The sequence below is a fragment of the Mchenga conophoros genome, linkage group LG16, assembly GCF_057382185.1.
Source record: "Mchenga conophoros isolate Kocher_MC1m ecotype Shallow Benthic linkage group LG16, M_conophoros_male_GT1.1, whole genome shotgun sequence".
NCBI classification, from domain to species: Eukaryota; Metazoa; Chordata; class Actinopteri; order Cichliformes; family Cichlidae; genus Mchenga; species Mchenga conophoros.
Genome location: NC_140541.1, coordinates 33,341,575 through 33,358,261, shown reverse-complemented (window position 1 = coordinate 33,358,261; position 16,687 = coordinate 33,341,575). Strand labels below are relative to the sequence as shown.

General features: G+C 44.8%; 2 protein-coding genes across 6 annotated transcripts; one reads left to right on the top strand and one right to left on the bottom strand.

Moving 5' to 3' along the window:
* Window positions 1-1,325: 1,325 nt before the first annotated feature.
* bcs1l (BCS1 ubiquinol-cytochrome c reductase complex chaperone) lies at window positions 1,326-5,094 on the bottom strand. 3 transcript variants are annotated; one of them, XM_085250733.1, is made up of 8 exons: window positions 5,078-5,094; window positions 4,106-4,481; window positions 3,876-4,015; window positions 3,341-3,535; window positions 2,915-2,978; window positions 2,651-2,823; window positions 2,327-2,444; window positions 1,326-1,697 (listed from the first exon to the last, which is right to left on the bottom strand). In XM_085250733.1, the coding sequence occupies exons 2-8, from the start codon at window positions 4,423-4,425 to the stop codon at window positions 1,445-1,447; spliced, it is 1,263 nt and encodes a 420-aa protein (XP_085106859.1). In that variant the 5' UTR covers window positions 4,426-4,481; window positions 5,078-5,094; the 3' UTR covers window positions 1,326-1,444. The 3 variants fall into 3 exon arrangements, with proteins under 3 accessions (XP_085106859.1, XP_085106858.1, XP_085106857.1); XM_085250732.1 differs by lacking the exon at window positions 5,078-5,094 and adding an exon at window positions 4,841-4,992; XM_085250731.1 differs by lacking the exon at window positions 5,078-5,094 and having other exon boundaries at window positions 4,106-4,808.
* znf142 (zinc finger protein 142) lies at window positions 3,476-16,658 on the top strand. 3 transcript variants are annotated; one of them, XM_085250728.1, is made up of 8 exons: window positions 3,476-3,602; window positions 7,861-8,349; window positions 8,433-8,600; window positions 10,292-11,107; window positions 11,203-11,380; window positions 11,565-14,304; window positions 15,456-15,561; window positions 15,984-16,658. In XM_085250728.1, the coding sequence occupies exons 2-8, from the start codon at window positions 7,866-7,868 to the stop codon at window positions 16,511-16,513; spliced, it is 5,022 nt and encodes a 1,673-aa protein (XP_085106854.1). In that variant the 5' UTR covers window positions 3,476-3,602; window positions 7,861-7,865; the 3' UTR covers window positions 16,514-16,658. The 3 variants fall into 3 exon arrangements, with proteins under 3 accessions (XP_085106854.1, XP_085106853.1, XP_085106852.1); XM_085250727.1 differs by lacking the exon at window positions 3,476-3,602 and adding an exon at window positions 5,016-5,213; XM_085250726.1 differs by lacking the exon at window positions 3,476-3,602 and adding an exon at window positions 5,016-5,240.
* The last annotated feature ends 29 nt before the right edge of the window (window positions 16,659-16,687 follow it).

Sequence of the window (16,687 nt, the reverse complement as noted above, 5' to 3'; positions counted from 1 at the left end):
GAAAAAGAAAGAAAAGTATTTCCTTGTGCCCCCCTTTCCCTGTTAATGCCCTACATGGCCCCCTGGCAACACTTTGCTAGACCCGCCCCTGCACAGTTACCAGCTGTCAGCTATGTAGAAAAGGCTCCTGGTGTTATTTGTCTCTCAGAAACAGTTTATAACTTCCCTTCAACTCATTTGTGTCACCTTAAAGGTAAACCTGTTTCTCCATCACCTGTTCAGCTCTGATGATTCAGTAAGGACATCTCCTGGTTTCATCTTCATGTTTCCCTCTCACCAGATAACCAAACCAACATCATGACCAGCAGCTTTTACGGCTGTGGCTCCAGCAAACATCAGCTGATACTAGAAAGTAATATTAAATAAATTCTAACAATAGCTGATCAAGCTTAAACGTGCTGCTGTTGTTTAGCGCGACATCCGCTGGTTTCCCGTTCTGGCGCAAAGTGGGCGATAAACAAGAGAGACCGGACTTGCACCAGAAAAGCCAATCAGCTGATCACTGATCAGTTTCATGATTGAAGTAGCAACAGGAAAGGGAGAGGTGAGAATGAGAGAAGAGGCAGCTGACAGCGTAAAGACGCAGAATAACTCCAGCTTTGTGTCTTTTCCCATTGTAGCTGAAGTACGGGACAAACTGTGTTCCTTCTCAGCTAATTACAAAACGCGTAATATTTTCTCTGAATATGGGACGATTCCGTTTTTTACTAATTAACCTTATGAATAAAATAAAGTTCACTATCAGTATCATCAAAGCACCCACCCAGCTGTATAGACACTTCGTCATGCTACCTAGTACGCAGTACAAGTTATTGTAACTGACTGTAAAAAGTCAACACAACGAAAATAAACTGCACCTAAACTTGGTTTATATCTGACCCAGATAGACTGCAGGTCATAACTTCTTACCTGAAGTTCAGTTCACCTCTCCTCCTCCTGCCTCTCCTTTCCCTCATCCATCTGTTGGCCTATGTGGTGTTTTTCCAGGTAGGATGGATTCCCAGAACACCACCACCAAACAACTGAGTTATTTTTACACATCTGCCAGCATCTGGCCAATCCACCACCTTTCATTGTTTATACCGTTACTGAAAAAAAATAAATCATCAGCCCATAAAAACAAAAAATCACCATCGGCCCACTGGGCAAATGTCCGGTGGGCCAATGGCCAGTGCAGCTATGACTATAACTACATTTGGAAGACAACCTTTCAAGGTCAGAGCAAAGTTTTTTGCAAATTTTTGAGAATGAATCTTTCCAATAAGACAGAGCTTGGAGTAAATGTAGGTGAGGTTTGTGTGTTTGTATTTCCAACATCTAAGCAGTCGCATAAATCACAAAAATCAACTCTCTTATGCGTCTGTCTCATTAATAAACTTAAACTGAAAATATTTTTCCATTTCTCTTTATTTGGGCTTCAGCATCCAAATCCCTTCCAATCCTGTCATCCTTTTATTTGAGCAACATTGTCTATCGATCCTGCAGGGTCCATTTTGTGCAGCAGAAAGTGTCCTTGCACCTGAGCAGCACTGATTTCAGAGTGTGTGGCTAAAGCGTGCTTGGCAAAGTGTTCTGCCTCAGAGGCCGGTTCGTCGGGATAAAATCGTCGGAACATCTGGGTGAGCTGCCAGTGGGTGCAATGCCCGATGTACTGCTTCAGATCAACACGGCCAGGTCGGATGAGCGCTGCGTCTAACCTGTGTGCAGATATCATACACAACGCTGGCAGTTAATGGCACTGAAAACACTTCTTATGTTTCACAAGTGAAAGAACAAGTTTTTGTAGCCATGACAAAAAGATTGTAATGTTCATTAAGGAAGCAGAGAGACGTGAGGAAGATGAGGTGATGAAGCTGATCATACAGGCAGGGATGAACAGGTAGGCGTGCACGGATTAATTTAAGATCTGAAGATAAAGTCAATCTAACATTTGATCATGTGATCAGTTATAGTTTATTAATGTATGTAAATTGTCACTATGGATACACGGTCTACTGTGCACATGCATATCAGACCTATGTACTCTGATACTGTGTCACACTGCACTACTCCTTTTTTCCCAGGACACTGGTTATGTCAATCCCTGTACTGCACTTATTTTATTGAGGTAGGCTGCTGTATCACAGCAATATCTCAACTTCACCAGCACTTGGTATGCAGCGCCACCTGCTGTTGGGGTCTTTTATTTTCTTCTAATTCTGTTTCAGTCTCTTCACTGCTTCAATTGTTTTTTTTACATTACATTTTTTACATTTACATTAGAAGCAGCTATATCAGTTTACATGTTGGTACAATGTCACTAAACACTCTTGGCTTCGAACAGTACCTGTCTATGAAGTTGGTAGTCATAAAAACTATTCGGGCCTCCGATGAAGCCACTCCGTCAAGAGAGTTCAGCAGTCCGCTGAAGGTCAGTCGTCCCATTCCCTGATAGGCCAGAGGGTCTGAGAGGCAACAGAAGAAAACACAGCTCAGTGACTTCAAAATTCACCTTCAAACCAGAATGTAACAAATCTGGTCAAATACAGCTTTACAGGTTGCTTCAGTACTGAATATCATCCTGTTTTAAAACCACAGAGTGGAGCTGATGAACATCTGTGATGTTTTAAACATGTAAAAAGAAATATGTTTGATCGGTTCTGCTGCTCACTCTCAGTGGGAAGCAGGTCTCTGCTGACAAAGGCTGCATCGACATCCTCCAGGAGAATGATGCTCTGCTGCGGAGCCACACTCAGGAGGTGATTCAGGCGGTCGTCTGAAAGTGTTCGGTCACTCAGACTCATCAGACAGATGCTGTAGCCCAGCTCACCAGCCAGCGCCGTGCTGAAAAAAACAGCAAGTTACACAGGCATTGGTGAGGTTACACGACGAGTACGCAGCAAGAAGAATAAACCCAAATAAAGCATATACTCACATAAAACTGCTCTTTCCACATCCGGGGGGGCCGTACAGCAGGTAGCCTCTTCTGTAGGGAATACCTGCACAGGTGAACAACCACCATCAGTAGAGGATTAATCACAAAAAACCCTAGAAATTCTTCTACAAAGTAGACAAATTAAAACGTTCGGTAACATTTTTCTTATTAGGTTTTTCTAGAGACCTTCCCTACTCTCGAACAGACTCTGGTAAGGAGTCGGACCAGACCTTCAGCAAAAATCCAAGGGGCTTTTAACAGAAGTGATGTTCATCAATAAAGCGATCAGAAAATCAGCAACTTCAACCAAGAATGGGCAAAGTACCCTGTGAGTAACAGTTTCATGATAACTCAGTTGTGTTCCTTTAATTGTGGTGATCAAGACATTATAATCATGATTAAAATTCATGTCATGTAACATTTTACCTCTATCTGTGTACCATTTGGGATTTCCAATGAAGTCCTTCACGTCATCTACAATCCTTTCTGCAACACCCACGTCCAGCACCACAGAGCTGAGGGGTCTGCGCCGCCGAGGAAAGCCGAAGGGCCGCCACTCTGCACCCATGGCCGTGTACATCACTGTCCTGCCTTCCTCCTGCTTCAGCGCCAGTTCTCTTGCTGCAAAACAGGAATGAAAGCTCAACTAAAAGCCCACTCAAGTATTTTGTCAAGTACAGTTAAGTCTGTAAGTATTTTAGACAAAACTTCACAACTTAGCCCATGTACACCACACACTGTGCACTGAAATTAAGCAATTAAGGGAGGAAACATCCAGACTTCGAGAAGCTACTCGGTGCAAACATTTGGAGGGATGAGCCTCAAATCCCAAAATGTTGATACTGTTCATCTGGATGTAGATGAGCCTCAAAATTCAATGTGATAATTCTGAAAATACATCTGCAATACAGGTGAAAATCTAACTATGTGCACACCTGACTTCATGTGTTGTTAAACTTACCTTCTTGTAAGATATTAAAGAAGATCTGTCTGTCTCTGCCTAAAGCTGTGAAAGTGACAGACTCCCAGGGGGTTCCGGTGTGCAGATCCACCATCTGCTTCTCCCTGGTTCTCTCCACCCTGATCCACTTCCTCCCATACCTGCAGACCACAACGGAAGTCAGTGTCACAGAGAAAGTGGCCAATCAGTTTAGAATACAGGTCTTATAGGTGTAGTGGTATGTGCTATACCAGATGATGTGGTTGCCAGGGCTCGGGTGAAAGTCAAACTGCGTGTGAACCCGTCCGCTCTCGTGCGCCAGGTAGGAGGTCTCCACGCTCAGGTGCTGCGTGTGTTTGGCGTGCTTGGTGATCCAGCTCAGCAGCCAGTTGTAGCTCTTGTCCCTGCTGGGCACCTCCAGAGTGATCATGTAGTGCCTGCGGAAGAAGATCATCCCCACCTGAGCCCCTTTCCTGGCAAGCGCCAGAGCTGTCCCGACCCCGACCAGTCCGAAGCCGGCTCCGAAGTACGGGTTGTCCTTCAAGCCGTCCAGAAAATCCGTCAGGGGCATGGTGACGGCTGCAGTGAGACTCTAGATACCCCCGCAAAAGGAGCTCATCTGAAGACCTGCGTAGTGCAGTAAATAAAGGTTATCGGTCTTTCTTCGTATCCTGACAGCTGCTTGTAGGCTGGAAATACATTTAGCGACAGTTAAGGCTACCCGACTGGCTAAATTACGACAGTTGCGTTGTTTTTTCCCTTGGACTTAATCTCTCACAGCTGCCACTGGTGACTTCATTCATTCTCGTGTTTAAACCTTCATTCAGCCACATAAAATCCCCAAGCGTGCAACGATGCTTCTGTACGGCGACCTTTACTACACTTCCTGTGTTTGATGGATACCGTTCCGACTTTCCACTGGCGCTCACAAATAATGGTCCCCCCTCCTTAGTAATCTATTTTTATGCTCACCTAATTTTGCTAACCTGTTAAGAGAATAACTACGCAACGGTGGTTAATGCACTCTGTGAATTTTAGTTTAAACGGCTTGAACCGCAACAGCGGTGAAAAGCTAACAGGGACGCAAAGACTTTGCGATGAGCGTCTCAAGAAGCTAATGAGGGTTAGCTCAGCTAGCATTAAACGCGATGTTATTATTGGCGTGTTTCAATCACTTTATATTATTAATCAGAGCGAGAAAAACTTCAGCTGCTGTAACTCACTGACAGCTAAGGATTTCTATAACAGGCAGTCAGTAAAAGTGGATTCAATGAGGCAGACGGTGCAGCCTTGCGGTTAAACACAGCTGTTGATGTTTTGTTTTTTGGATCCAAAGGACCGTGGAAACCCGGGCAGTAGGTCTGACTCTGAAGTTCATTTTCTACTGTAAGCACCTGCAATTTTGTGCATGTAACCGTGTACCTGTGATGTGTCTTATTACAGTTAGCACTAGTGCAGTAACTTCATCAGTATGAAAGACCACTATGTACTATCAAAGTTATATTAATATCAATATCTGTATGTCATTAATTTTTTCTATATATTATCCCTGATTAAAGGGTAAGTTATACAGTGGGGCAAAAAAGTATTTAGTCAGCCACCGATTGTGCAAGTTCCCCCACTTAAAATGATGACAGAGGTCAGTAATTTGCACCAGAGGTACACTTCAACTGTGAGAGACAGAATGTGAAAAAAAAATCCATGAATTCACATGGTAGGATTTGTAAAGAATTTATTCGTAAATCAGGGTGGAAAATAAGTATTTGGTCACCTCAAACAAGGAAAATCTCTGGCTCTCACAGACCTGTAACATCTTCTGTAAGAAGCTTTTCTGTCCCCCACTCGTTACCTGTATGAATGGCACCTGTTTGAACTCATCTGTATAAAAGACACCTGTCCACAGCCTCAAACAGTCAGACTCCAAACTCCGCCATGGCCAAGACCAAAGAGCTTTCGAAGGACACCAGGAAAAGTATTGTAGACCTGCACCAGACTGGGAAGAGTGAATCTACAATAGGCAAGCAGCTTGGTGTGAAAAAATCAACTGTGGGAGCAATCATCAGAAAATGGAAGACATACAAGACCACTGATAATCTCCCTCGATCTGGGGCTCCACGCAAGATCTCATCCCGTGGGGTCAAAATGATCATGAGAACGGTGAGCAAAGATCCCAGAACCACACGGGGGGACCTGGTGAATGACCTGCAGAGAGCTGGGACCAAAGTAACAAAGGTCACCATCAGTAACACACTACAACGGCAGGGAATCAAATCCCGCAGTGCCAGACGTGTTCCGCTGCTGAAGCCAGTGCATGTCCAGGCCCGTCTGAAGTTTGCCAGAGAGCACATGGATGATACAGCAGAGGATTGGGAGAATGTCATGTGGTCAGATGAAACCAAAGTAGAACTTTTTGGTATAAACTCAACTCGTCGTGTTTGGAGGAAGAAGAATACTGAGTTGCATCCCAAGAACACCATACCTACTGTGAAGCATGGGGGTGGAAACATCATGCTATGGGGCTGTTTTTCTGCCAAGGGGACAGGACGACTGATCCGTGTTAAGGACAGAATGAATGGGGCCATGTATCGTGAGATTTTGAGCCAAAACCTCCTTCCATCAGTGAGAACTTTGGAGATGAAACGAGGCTGGGTCTTCCAACATGACAATGATCCAAAACACACCGCCCGGGCAACAAAGGAGTGGCTCCGTAAGAAGCATTTGAAAGTCCTGGAGTGGCCTAGCCAGTCTCCAGACCTCAACCCCATAGAAAATCTGTGGCGGGAGTTGAAAGTCCGTGTTGCTCGGCGACAGCCCAAAACATCACTGCTCTCGAGAAGATCTGCATGGAGGAATGGGCCAAAATACCAGCTACTGTGTGTGCAAACCTGGTAAAGACCTATAGTAAACGTTTGACCTCTGTTATTGCCAACAAAGGTTATGTTACAAAGTATTGAGTTGTATTTTTGTTATTGACCAAATACTTATTTTCCACCCTAATTTACGAATAAATTCTTTACAAATCCTACCATGTGGATTCATGGATTTTTTTTTCACATTCTGTCTCTCACAGTTGAAGTGTACCTCTGGTGCAAATTACTGACCTCTGTCATCATTTTAAGTGGGGGAACTTGCACAATCGGTAGCTGACTAAATACTTTTTTGCCCCACTGTATGCTACAGTGGGGACATTTGGAAGTCTGTGGGTTTTCAGCTTGAAAAGTTCGGGTGTTATCAGTGCATTTCCAGCAACTATGATCATATCAGCACCATTAAGATACCACTTTATTCCAGACTTTTTTTTTTATCTACATGCACAAAATATATATCAAAGTCTAATACTGAGCTGTTGGGCGGGAGGAAAAGAGGAAGACCACCGACAAGACTCATGGATGTAGTGAAGGAGGACATGCAGAGGGTTGGTGTGACAGAGGAGGATGCAGGTTCTACTGTGTTTTCACATGCTGGGAATTAATATCCCATATCATAGTTCAGGAGTGAGATGACAAATGGAACAAAAGAAAAAGCAAACCCTTAATAATGTTTGATTTAAACAAAAAAAAAGAAGTTCTGAATAATATCAAAACTAAAAGCAAAACAGGAATTCACAAGAGTGCGAGAAGGACAAGGAACAGACAGCCCAACACCAAGAACGAACAGGGTTATTTATACACACATGGAGTGATTGGTCGTTAAACACAGATGTGAAACTAATCAGAATCAGAATCAGAATACTTTATTGATCCCTGGGGGAAATTATTTTTTGTTACAGTGCTCCATTATAAACCAACATTAAGACAAGACAGACAATACACTAACTAAGAATAGTACAATATATACATATATACACATACATACATAAGTCACTCAATGAGCTGATGCATACAGTCAGAAAGGACTGAAAAGGACAGGAATGTTATAGAGTCTGATGTTTAACTTGTGCATGTGTACCCTAACATGATATTAAATTGTTGTGAAATTTTAAGGCTTTACTCTTTATTTTTTTTAGACACAATGGAGACGATGGATTTTCATTGTGAAAAATGTGGACAGAGCTTTTCAGACAGCGGCATGTTTGCCTCTCACCCCTGTTCACAAAGACAAATCGCTTCATCCAGTAAAGTGCAGCTGGACAGATTCAAGTGTTCTCGGTGTGCTGAGGTCTTTTCCAAACCAGCTGCTCTTAAACATCACTTTAAAACCAGCCACAGTGACCCAGACCTGACAGGCCCGTTCTCCTGCTCTGAGAAAGGCTGCTACTTCAGTGTCTCGGACCGTGACGAGTATCAAGCCCACATAATGTCTACACATGGCCTCACTCTTGTGCCCTGCACCTACCGGGCTTGTAAAAAGTCATTCCTTACACAAGCTGAGATGGAAAGCCATCGGAAAGGACACATGCCCTTTGGCTGCTTTCACTGCCAGTTTGTCTCTCAAAATGCTAAAACCCTGAATGGCCACCTCTTGGAACACAAATATCTACCAAATAATGCTCAAGGTAAGTGGGCCCTGCGGGGAGGTGGAACTCTCATACCTTCAAACCTTAGCTGTAAGATGGAAATTATGATTATTTTCTCTTAGGGAATGAGCAGGAGCCAACACCGATGGGCTATAAGGAAAGCTGCTTGTCTGAGGTCAGCGTGTCACAAAGAAAAAATCGAGCTTGTGGGCCAGAGGAACAACCTGAGAGGCCAGGTGGCATGAAAGACACGACTTTAGCAGGAGATGCTACATCAGTGCCATCCAAAGGTAAGAACACCTATTATCTGCTTAGTGGATTATTATGGTGACCACTGTAATCAGCTACAACATTAAATCTGACAGTCTGCTTGAACACAGTGGCTCCTGGGCACTCACATGGAAGTCACTTTGACATGATTCTCCTAATTCTGATACATTTGATTTGTATAGTACCAATTGGCACTTTATACACGTGTCAATGATACTACACTTTGCAGACATTTTCACTAGATGGAGCTTTAGCCAGATGTAGAAGTCATCAAGTAACACCTTTTTTGGGGTTGTATATTGTTTTCTCTTCTTTACTTTTGCACCTTTGTGGTCCAGCTACCCAATTTTCCAGTGCAAGAAACTGCAAAATGACAATCAAAAGCTCTGAGTCTCTAAGATCAAGTCGCTGGTTCTTTGTTATCTCGCCTGCTTCTTCACACCCCTCCCCTGACACTGTTGGTTCCACCATTATGAATTTCTTCCCTCCAGGAAACCACATCATCATCTATTCTGAGATTAGTGTATACCCAGGTTGACCTTCATCCTGCTGTCCTTGTACAACAGGTTCTGCCTGATACTGGCCTGTGCCTCTATAATAAAAATGATGCTGTTCAGTTGCAGTTTTCATTTGACTCAATATCCTTTCCTGCTCTAGGACCTCCTAAAGTGCTGTTACCACTGTTTATACCCTAATTGTGCTAATGTTCCTCTCTCTCCACATAACTGGTTGACTGGTCAAGCTAGGATGTTATAAGCTTATTCAAGTAGGAAGGAAATGCTCCACCCTCCACAGTCCAAGTCACGTGATGGCACTTCCTCAAAGATTTGTAATTCTTCCTAGACAAAGCCAATGATGCCTCACGAGACAATATTTGGCAAAAGTGGGGGAAAAAAAATCTGTAACAGGAAAAGTCCTCCAGCAGACTGCAAAGGGAAAGAGGAGAATGAGAAGAAACAGTACAGTAGATGGACAACAAACGAAACTATGGTAGAGTAGGCAAACATTAATGACATGCAATAGTAGTACACAAACACAGGAGTGAAGATGTGATTGAAACATTTAGTTGCAAAGTTGAGGAAAGGTTCAGGTCCACCCTGTATGGCCTTAATTTAAAGGTTAATCAGAAAGGAATGTCCAAAGCCTGCTATTAAAAGTAGACGTGGTCTCCTCAATGCAAACCAGAAGTTAGTTTCATAGTAGACAAAATCTTGTTGGTGGCAACCCCCCCCCCCAAGCAGGACAGTGACCCTTGTCTTACCACAAAAAACTGCAGAGCTCATGGCTTTCCTGAACTCCAGAGTCCTAAATCCTGTTCTCAATGATCCTACTGATATGTGCTGGAACAATTCGGATCCAGAGAGGCCTTATTTTATAATCTCAAAGTTGTTGCCAAAGTCGCAGTACAGACACCCGTTGGAGTCCCACATCAATGCCCTGAAAGCTAGGAGCTCTTTTGATGCCACAAAAGAGACCTACACATTATTAGACAGATGTTGTGAGTGATTGGTGCCCATCACAAGTGGTTTATTACAAAAAAAACCATCTCTCATTACTGTTTAACATGACATAAAAGATCTGTTCTTTAATCAAAATGACAGAGAAGGAAAAAACAGTAAACAATGCAAAATATAAACTGTAACAAAGACAACCCATTATTCTTGTAAACGTATATTTAAACTAACATTTTCAATTTGTTTCTATTTAACAGAGTACCTTGCAGAGGGATCAGAGCACATCTATCGCACCCACACCTGCCCCAAGTGTCGTCGCTGCTTCAAGATGCGCTCTCACCTCCAGGAGCACCTTCGTTTGCATTTCCCCGACCCAAGCCTCCAGTGTCCCACCTGCAAGCGTTACTTCACCAGCAAGAGCAAGCTGCGTGTTCACAGGCTCAGAGAGGCTGGCGAAAAGATCCACCGGTGCCACTTGTGCGAGTATTCCGCCGTGGAGAGGAGCTCAATCCGGCGCCATCTAATCAGCGTGCACGCCGGAGATGGCGAAAACTGTTACAGCTACATTTGTCCGACCTGTGGGGGAAGCTTTCGCCTGAGCAGCGCATTGAAGGCTCACATGAAGTCACATAACATCCCGTCTGACAGCCAACCCTTGGCCTGCTTTCAGGAGGGTTGTTCTTTCCAGAGTTCTCATCACAAAGACCTCATTAGACACTCTGCCGAGGCTCACGGAGTCAAAGCAGTGGAATGCCGTCATCACGCCTGCGGCGCCCTCTTTAAAAGCGAGACAGACATGGATGATCATTATCGGACGCACCTCGCCTATCACTGCTCAGAGTGCGATTTTTCTTGCTCCAATAAAACAGTCTTCCTCCAGCACCAGCGGCTCGGTCATGCAGGGCCTGAAAAGCTCAGCTGCGACTTCTGCTCCTTTGTCACGTTCAACCCCGTGGAGTTTGAGCAGCACCTCGGGCATCTGCACGCCAACGAGAAGATCCACCGCTGCTCTCAGTGCAGCTACGTGACCTCGCACAAACGGGGTTTGAAGCGGCACATGCTCATGCACAGTGGTGAGGATGGGTTTGGTCACATGAATCCTGCTTTAAAGTCTGGGCATTTCTCCCTTGTGACACAATAACTCTTAAACTTGTTTTTCCTCTTTAAGGTGAGAGGCCCCACAAGTGCAGCCTGTGTGAGTTCAAGTGCCGAGATGAGTCCTACCTGTCCAAACACATGCTCACTCACTCAGATGATAAGAACTTCATGTGTGCCGAATGTGGATACGTCACCAAATGGAAACACTACCTTAACGTCCACATGAGGAAACATGCAGGGGACCTTAGGTACGCACTCAAGAGGTTTCTTACACATCTTTGTTATATTTTAATTTTGGATCTGTTGTGTAAGCTAAGTTTCTTAAGAGCGCAACACCAGAATGCACAGCTGTGGGTCTTTAAGGTGGGGAACAGTGGAGGTGGAAGAAGCATTGTTGGTTCTAGATTCAATACTTCCTGTTTCCTCTCCTAGGTATCCCTGTGATCAGTGTCCATATCGCTGTCACCGCATGGACCAGCTAAACAGCCACAAATTACGGCACCAAGCCAAATCACTCATGTGTGAGATCTGCGCTTACGCCTGCAAGCGCAAATATGAGCTTCGAAACCATATGTTGGCCAAACACTCCGGAAAGGACAGACAGTCCGCCGTGTTCAAGTGCAAATACTGTATGTACACCACCTGCTACCGTCAGGCGCTTCAGAATCACGAGAACTGCAAACACACCAAGCTGAAAGAGTTTCGTTGCGCCCTTTGCTTCTACTCCTCCTTTAGCAGCATCAGCCTTTTCCTTCACAAGAGGAAAACACATGGGTACGTGCCCGGGGACAAAGCGTGGCTGGACAACTACGCTGCAAAGGAGAAGGAGAGGAGCTCGGCTGAATTCATGCAGGATTTTTACAACAAGCCTTCAGTTACTCACAAGCTGCCTGAAGGACCTCCACCTTCTGGTACTCCTGAAGGTCAAAGAGACCAAGTCCTGCCTTACCACGATGGCAGCAGAGAAACGTCTCCTGCTTCACAACCTGAGGAAGTTTTTGACGTTGTTTCTCAGGAGACCATTACAGAAAGTCCTTCGCCCATCGGCAGTCCTGAGGAATACTGTACCCTCGTTCTAACTGCACTCTCCACCTCTGAAAACTCTGAAAGGGTTCCTACTTTAGATTCTAACAGGCCCGAGGCGTCACAAGTAAAAGCAGACCTCTCATCAGAGGAACATGATGAAGATATACATGATAGCTACGAGCCTCTAAATAACACAGCTGAACTGGTTGAGCCCAGAGATTGTCAGACACCTGACAGAAACTGTGAAACAATCAGTCCTACTTTTCCACCTGAGCACAGTCAGCCATTACAATCTGAGGTGCGTCTGAATGCTATGAAAAAGTATGACAAGGACCAAGCAGAAGCCATGGTGTTAGAGGGACGGGTGCAGATGCTCGTGGTGCCAGCTGAAGGTGTTTACCGCTGTGAGAAATGCTCTTATGTCACCTGCAGAGAGAGTGCTTTGAAGCACCACTGCCAAGCTCTGTGCCAGGGCAGGATGAAGGGCCACAAGTGTCAGGCCTGCGGTGCGCAGTTCAAGCAGAGGCGGGGCCTCGATGGCCACCTTAAAAAGAAGTGCCCAGCCATGCCACGGAAAACGAGGACATTTGTAGGCATTTCAGAAACAAGTGTTGCTCCAAAGGAGAGCTGTACTGTAGATCAGGAGGGATCTAATTCAGATCAGACAGAGCAAAATAAAATTTCCACTGATCCTGAGTGTTCATCTCATTCTAAGACCTTTGTTAATGATGATGCTGCTACATCCAGTGCATCTGAAAACCAGCAAACCGATAGTCAGAAGAAACTGATCTCCAGTAACAAACAGCAAAAGTCCCTTTATAGTAAAAAGGGTGGGAAATTCAGATGCAAGCTGTGCAGCTTCTCATCCGTCAGGCTCATAACAATTAAACGGCACCTCTCGACCTGCAGAAGAAGATTCAGGAAAAGGGAGAATGAGACCAATTCAGAAACAGGTGATGAAGGTGGGAATGACTCAATCAAAGAAAGAGAAGAGCTGGTGGAGAAACTCGACGAAGATCTTGTAAAAGTTTCTAAGAAACGTCAAATTTTTGGCTGTCCAAGCTGTGCATTTAAGTGCAGTCAGAAGAGAGCTTTAGACAGCCATGAAAGAAAAGGCTGCATGAGGCCTGGTGAAGTACAGTGCGCTCTCTGTTCATTTGTAGCCAAATCTAAAGTTTCTTTGACCCGACACAGTTTATGTAGTCATGGCAAGGAAAAGTTCGGTGCTGCCAAACCCAAACGTTTGCACTGCCAGCACTGCACTTTCAGCTGCAAACAGCAGCGCTGCATGACGCAGCACATTGCACTCAAACACAAAGGTGCACGACCTCACCGCTGCCGCTTCTGCCCCTTCAGCACCACGCGGCGCTACCGCTTGGAAGAGCACGAGTCTCTCCACACAGGTGTCGGCCGTCACCGCTGTGACGTGTGTGACAAAACCTTTGGGGCGGTGACCAAATTGCGCCAACACAAGAGACGCATTCACGACAAACTGCCCACGCACTTCTGCTCGTTGTGCGACTTCAGCAGCTACACGCTCGACGACGTGAGACGCCACAACCGCAGATGCCACACGGGGGAGCTGCAGCACGTTTGCACCCACTGTGACGCTCAGTTTAGCTCAGAGGTCGCTTTGAGAAACCACTGCAAGCGTGTGCACCAGCTCCAGGTGCGTTTCTCATGCAAGCAGTGTGACTACACCTGCAGCAGCGACATCACACTAAGGGCCCACCAGCAGAGCAAGCACCCCCAGGTGAAATGCAACACCTGCCAGGAGTCATTTGAAACTAAGGAAAGCCTCGAGCTTCATCAGAGAGCTCACCTGGCGCATCAGTGTCACGTGTGTCCCTTTGCTACCAAAACGAGGCAGCTGCTGGCTCAGCACCTCTTGAGCGAACATGAGGAGGGACCTGCGGAGGACAAGGCACTGAGGTGCAGCACCTGCCAGTTTGCTTGTCACCATCAGCTGGTCCTGGAGCAGCACCTCCGCTCGCACGGAACCAAGCGCTTGTACAAATGCACCGACTGCCAGTACTCGACCCGGAACAAGCAGAAGATCACGTGGCACATTCGCATCCACACTGGGGAGAAGCCTTACAGCTGTGAGGAGTGCAGCTACACTTGCACCGATCCATCGAGGCTGAAGGTACCAAACAAGCTTCCATAGATCCCAGACAGTTGGTTCTGTTCATCTGTATCCACGTCCACTGAAAAAACTTCTATCGACACGTTGCTTTTAGATAATGCAGGATGCTAAATATTCAAAGCAACTTTATTACTAAAAAAACAAGTCAAACAAGCAAAGCTGGCTGGAGAGTTTGTTAATACAACTTAAAGGGTTAACTTGGACTAAGACACAAGCTTGGAAAACAGGAGGGTGAACAAACCCACAAGTGGGCAAAAACTGAGGGGAGGAAGGAGCTGAATGTAGGCTGGGGATGGATTGGATTGAAGTAATAGCCAGTAATGATAGGCTAGGTGAGGACAGAAACCACAGTAAGACATCAGAGAAAAACAAAACAGGACTAACTAAAATATCAAATACAGAGACATTACACGGCACGTTAAACAGAGGCAGTGGAGCACAAAAGTAGCTTAAAGTTGAGACAGAGAAATGGCGAGGAAACTAAAAACACAAGAAGGAATAAAAAAAACAGGTTTTGAAGCTCAATAAAAACAAAAGAATTAAAAATGTAATTTATAAATAGTGGTGTGTACTTTCAAGCAGGATTTAGGCTCCAGGTGTCTTCACAGTTAAACTTGGCTTTTCCGTATTATGAAGATGTTCATTTCATGCCAGCGTGCATCAACTTGGCATCTTATGCTGCAGAAATAATGTGATCTGGAGCTGGTTATGTTTGAGATTGGAAATCAGCAGGTTTACTGACCAGTCAGTTCCCTGGAAGATGGCATCATTTGTAGCTAGAATCATAAATCCGGGTTAGTATAGTTTGAGTTAGTGAAATGATAAACATTTCATGTAACTATTGAGCCTGATTTCTGATCTTAGGCTCACAGAAGCCAGATGAGTTAAATTTGCTTTATAGCACAGAACAGGACCAAGAGCAGTAAATGGGAACAAAACGCAGTAAAAACTAAACTGGTATCTGTAAGACGACAACAAAACCGCTGAGACCAACATGTTAAAAGTTAAAAACAAAGAACGATGGCAGAAGCGTTTACAGTGTCTCTGGTTGTGTAGTTACTTATTGAGGCTCATTTTGAGTCTTTCCATGAAATGGAGCACAATGAAAGCAATAACAGGTCCCTTTTATTTTATTTTTAATGTTTTTATAGCTTCACATGAGAGTTCACCAAGAAGAGAAGAAGTACCTTTGTCCAGAGTGTGGCTACAAGTGCAAATGGGCGACTCAGCTGAAATACCACATGACCAAGCACACAGGTATCAGAGGTGGCTGTTTTCACCCCTAAAAATGCAGCTGAAGAGCTGCTGTTGGAAAATGAGACGTTACATTTATTTACCATACAGCTCAGGCAGATATGATGGTTATAAACTGAACACAAAACACAAACTGACAGTCCACATGCTTATCTGATGTATCCAAACTGCATACTGGACAGTCTAATTTAGGAGTGTCAATCATAAGGCCCGGGTGCCAAAATCAGTCCAGCCCACTGGAAAGCTTTAGAAATTCCCATATACACACAATCAGTTAAATAGCTCCTTCTAGTGGTCAGGGGTGAAAACAAACCAAATGTCTCCTGCAGAAAGGCATAAAGTGAAAGTTTCTAATTTAATCTTGCAATATGTCTAAGTTATAAAGTGATTTGGTTACATTTTTAAATAATGTTTGTCATCTGCAGGAGAGAAGCCATACGCCTGTGATGAGTGCGACTACCGCACCAACAGAGCAGACGCCCTCCGCGCACACTGCGACACACAGCACTGTGATGTGCGCCCTTATGTTTGCGAGAAGTGCGGCAAAGCCTTCAAGACTAGCTTCATACTGAAGACCCACCAGCGCCAGCACAGCGACGACAGGCCATACACGTGCGGTTTGTGCCAAAAGGCTTTCAGGTGGCCTGCGGGTCTCAGACATCACTACCTGTCTCACACCAAGCAGCAACCTTTCAGCTGTCGCCACTGCTCCTACAGAGCCAAGCAGAAGTTCCAGGTGGTCAAGCATCTGCAAAGGCATCATCCAAACATGCCAGCAGAGGAAGGTGTGGTAAGAGACTCAGAAGCTGGAGGCCTCACCCTGAAGGAGGCTCTCGAGGGGACTCTGGATAAAAGAGCAGAAGAAGCAGCCAATGAGCTGCTTCCACCAGCCAGTGAGGTACAGGAGGTTGCTGAAGAGGTCGAGCTAGGATTAAACCCTGAAGAGAGAGAGTAACTGGTGACATAGCTGGTAAATACTGATGTTTGATTAGTTGATTTTAAAGTCTTGCCAAGCCTAATAAGACACTTAGTACACATATTAAGAGAGAATGTAAAGACGGGTCATTTATTTGAACAATAAACAGTTTTTTTATATCCTATCTTGTGATAATTTCCTATAATCAGAATA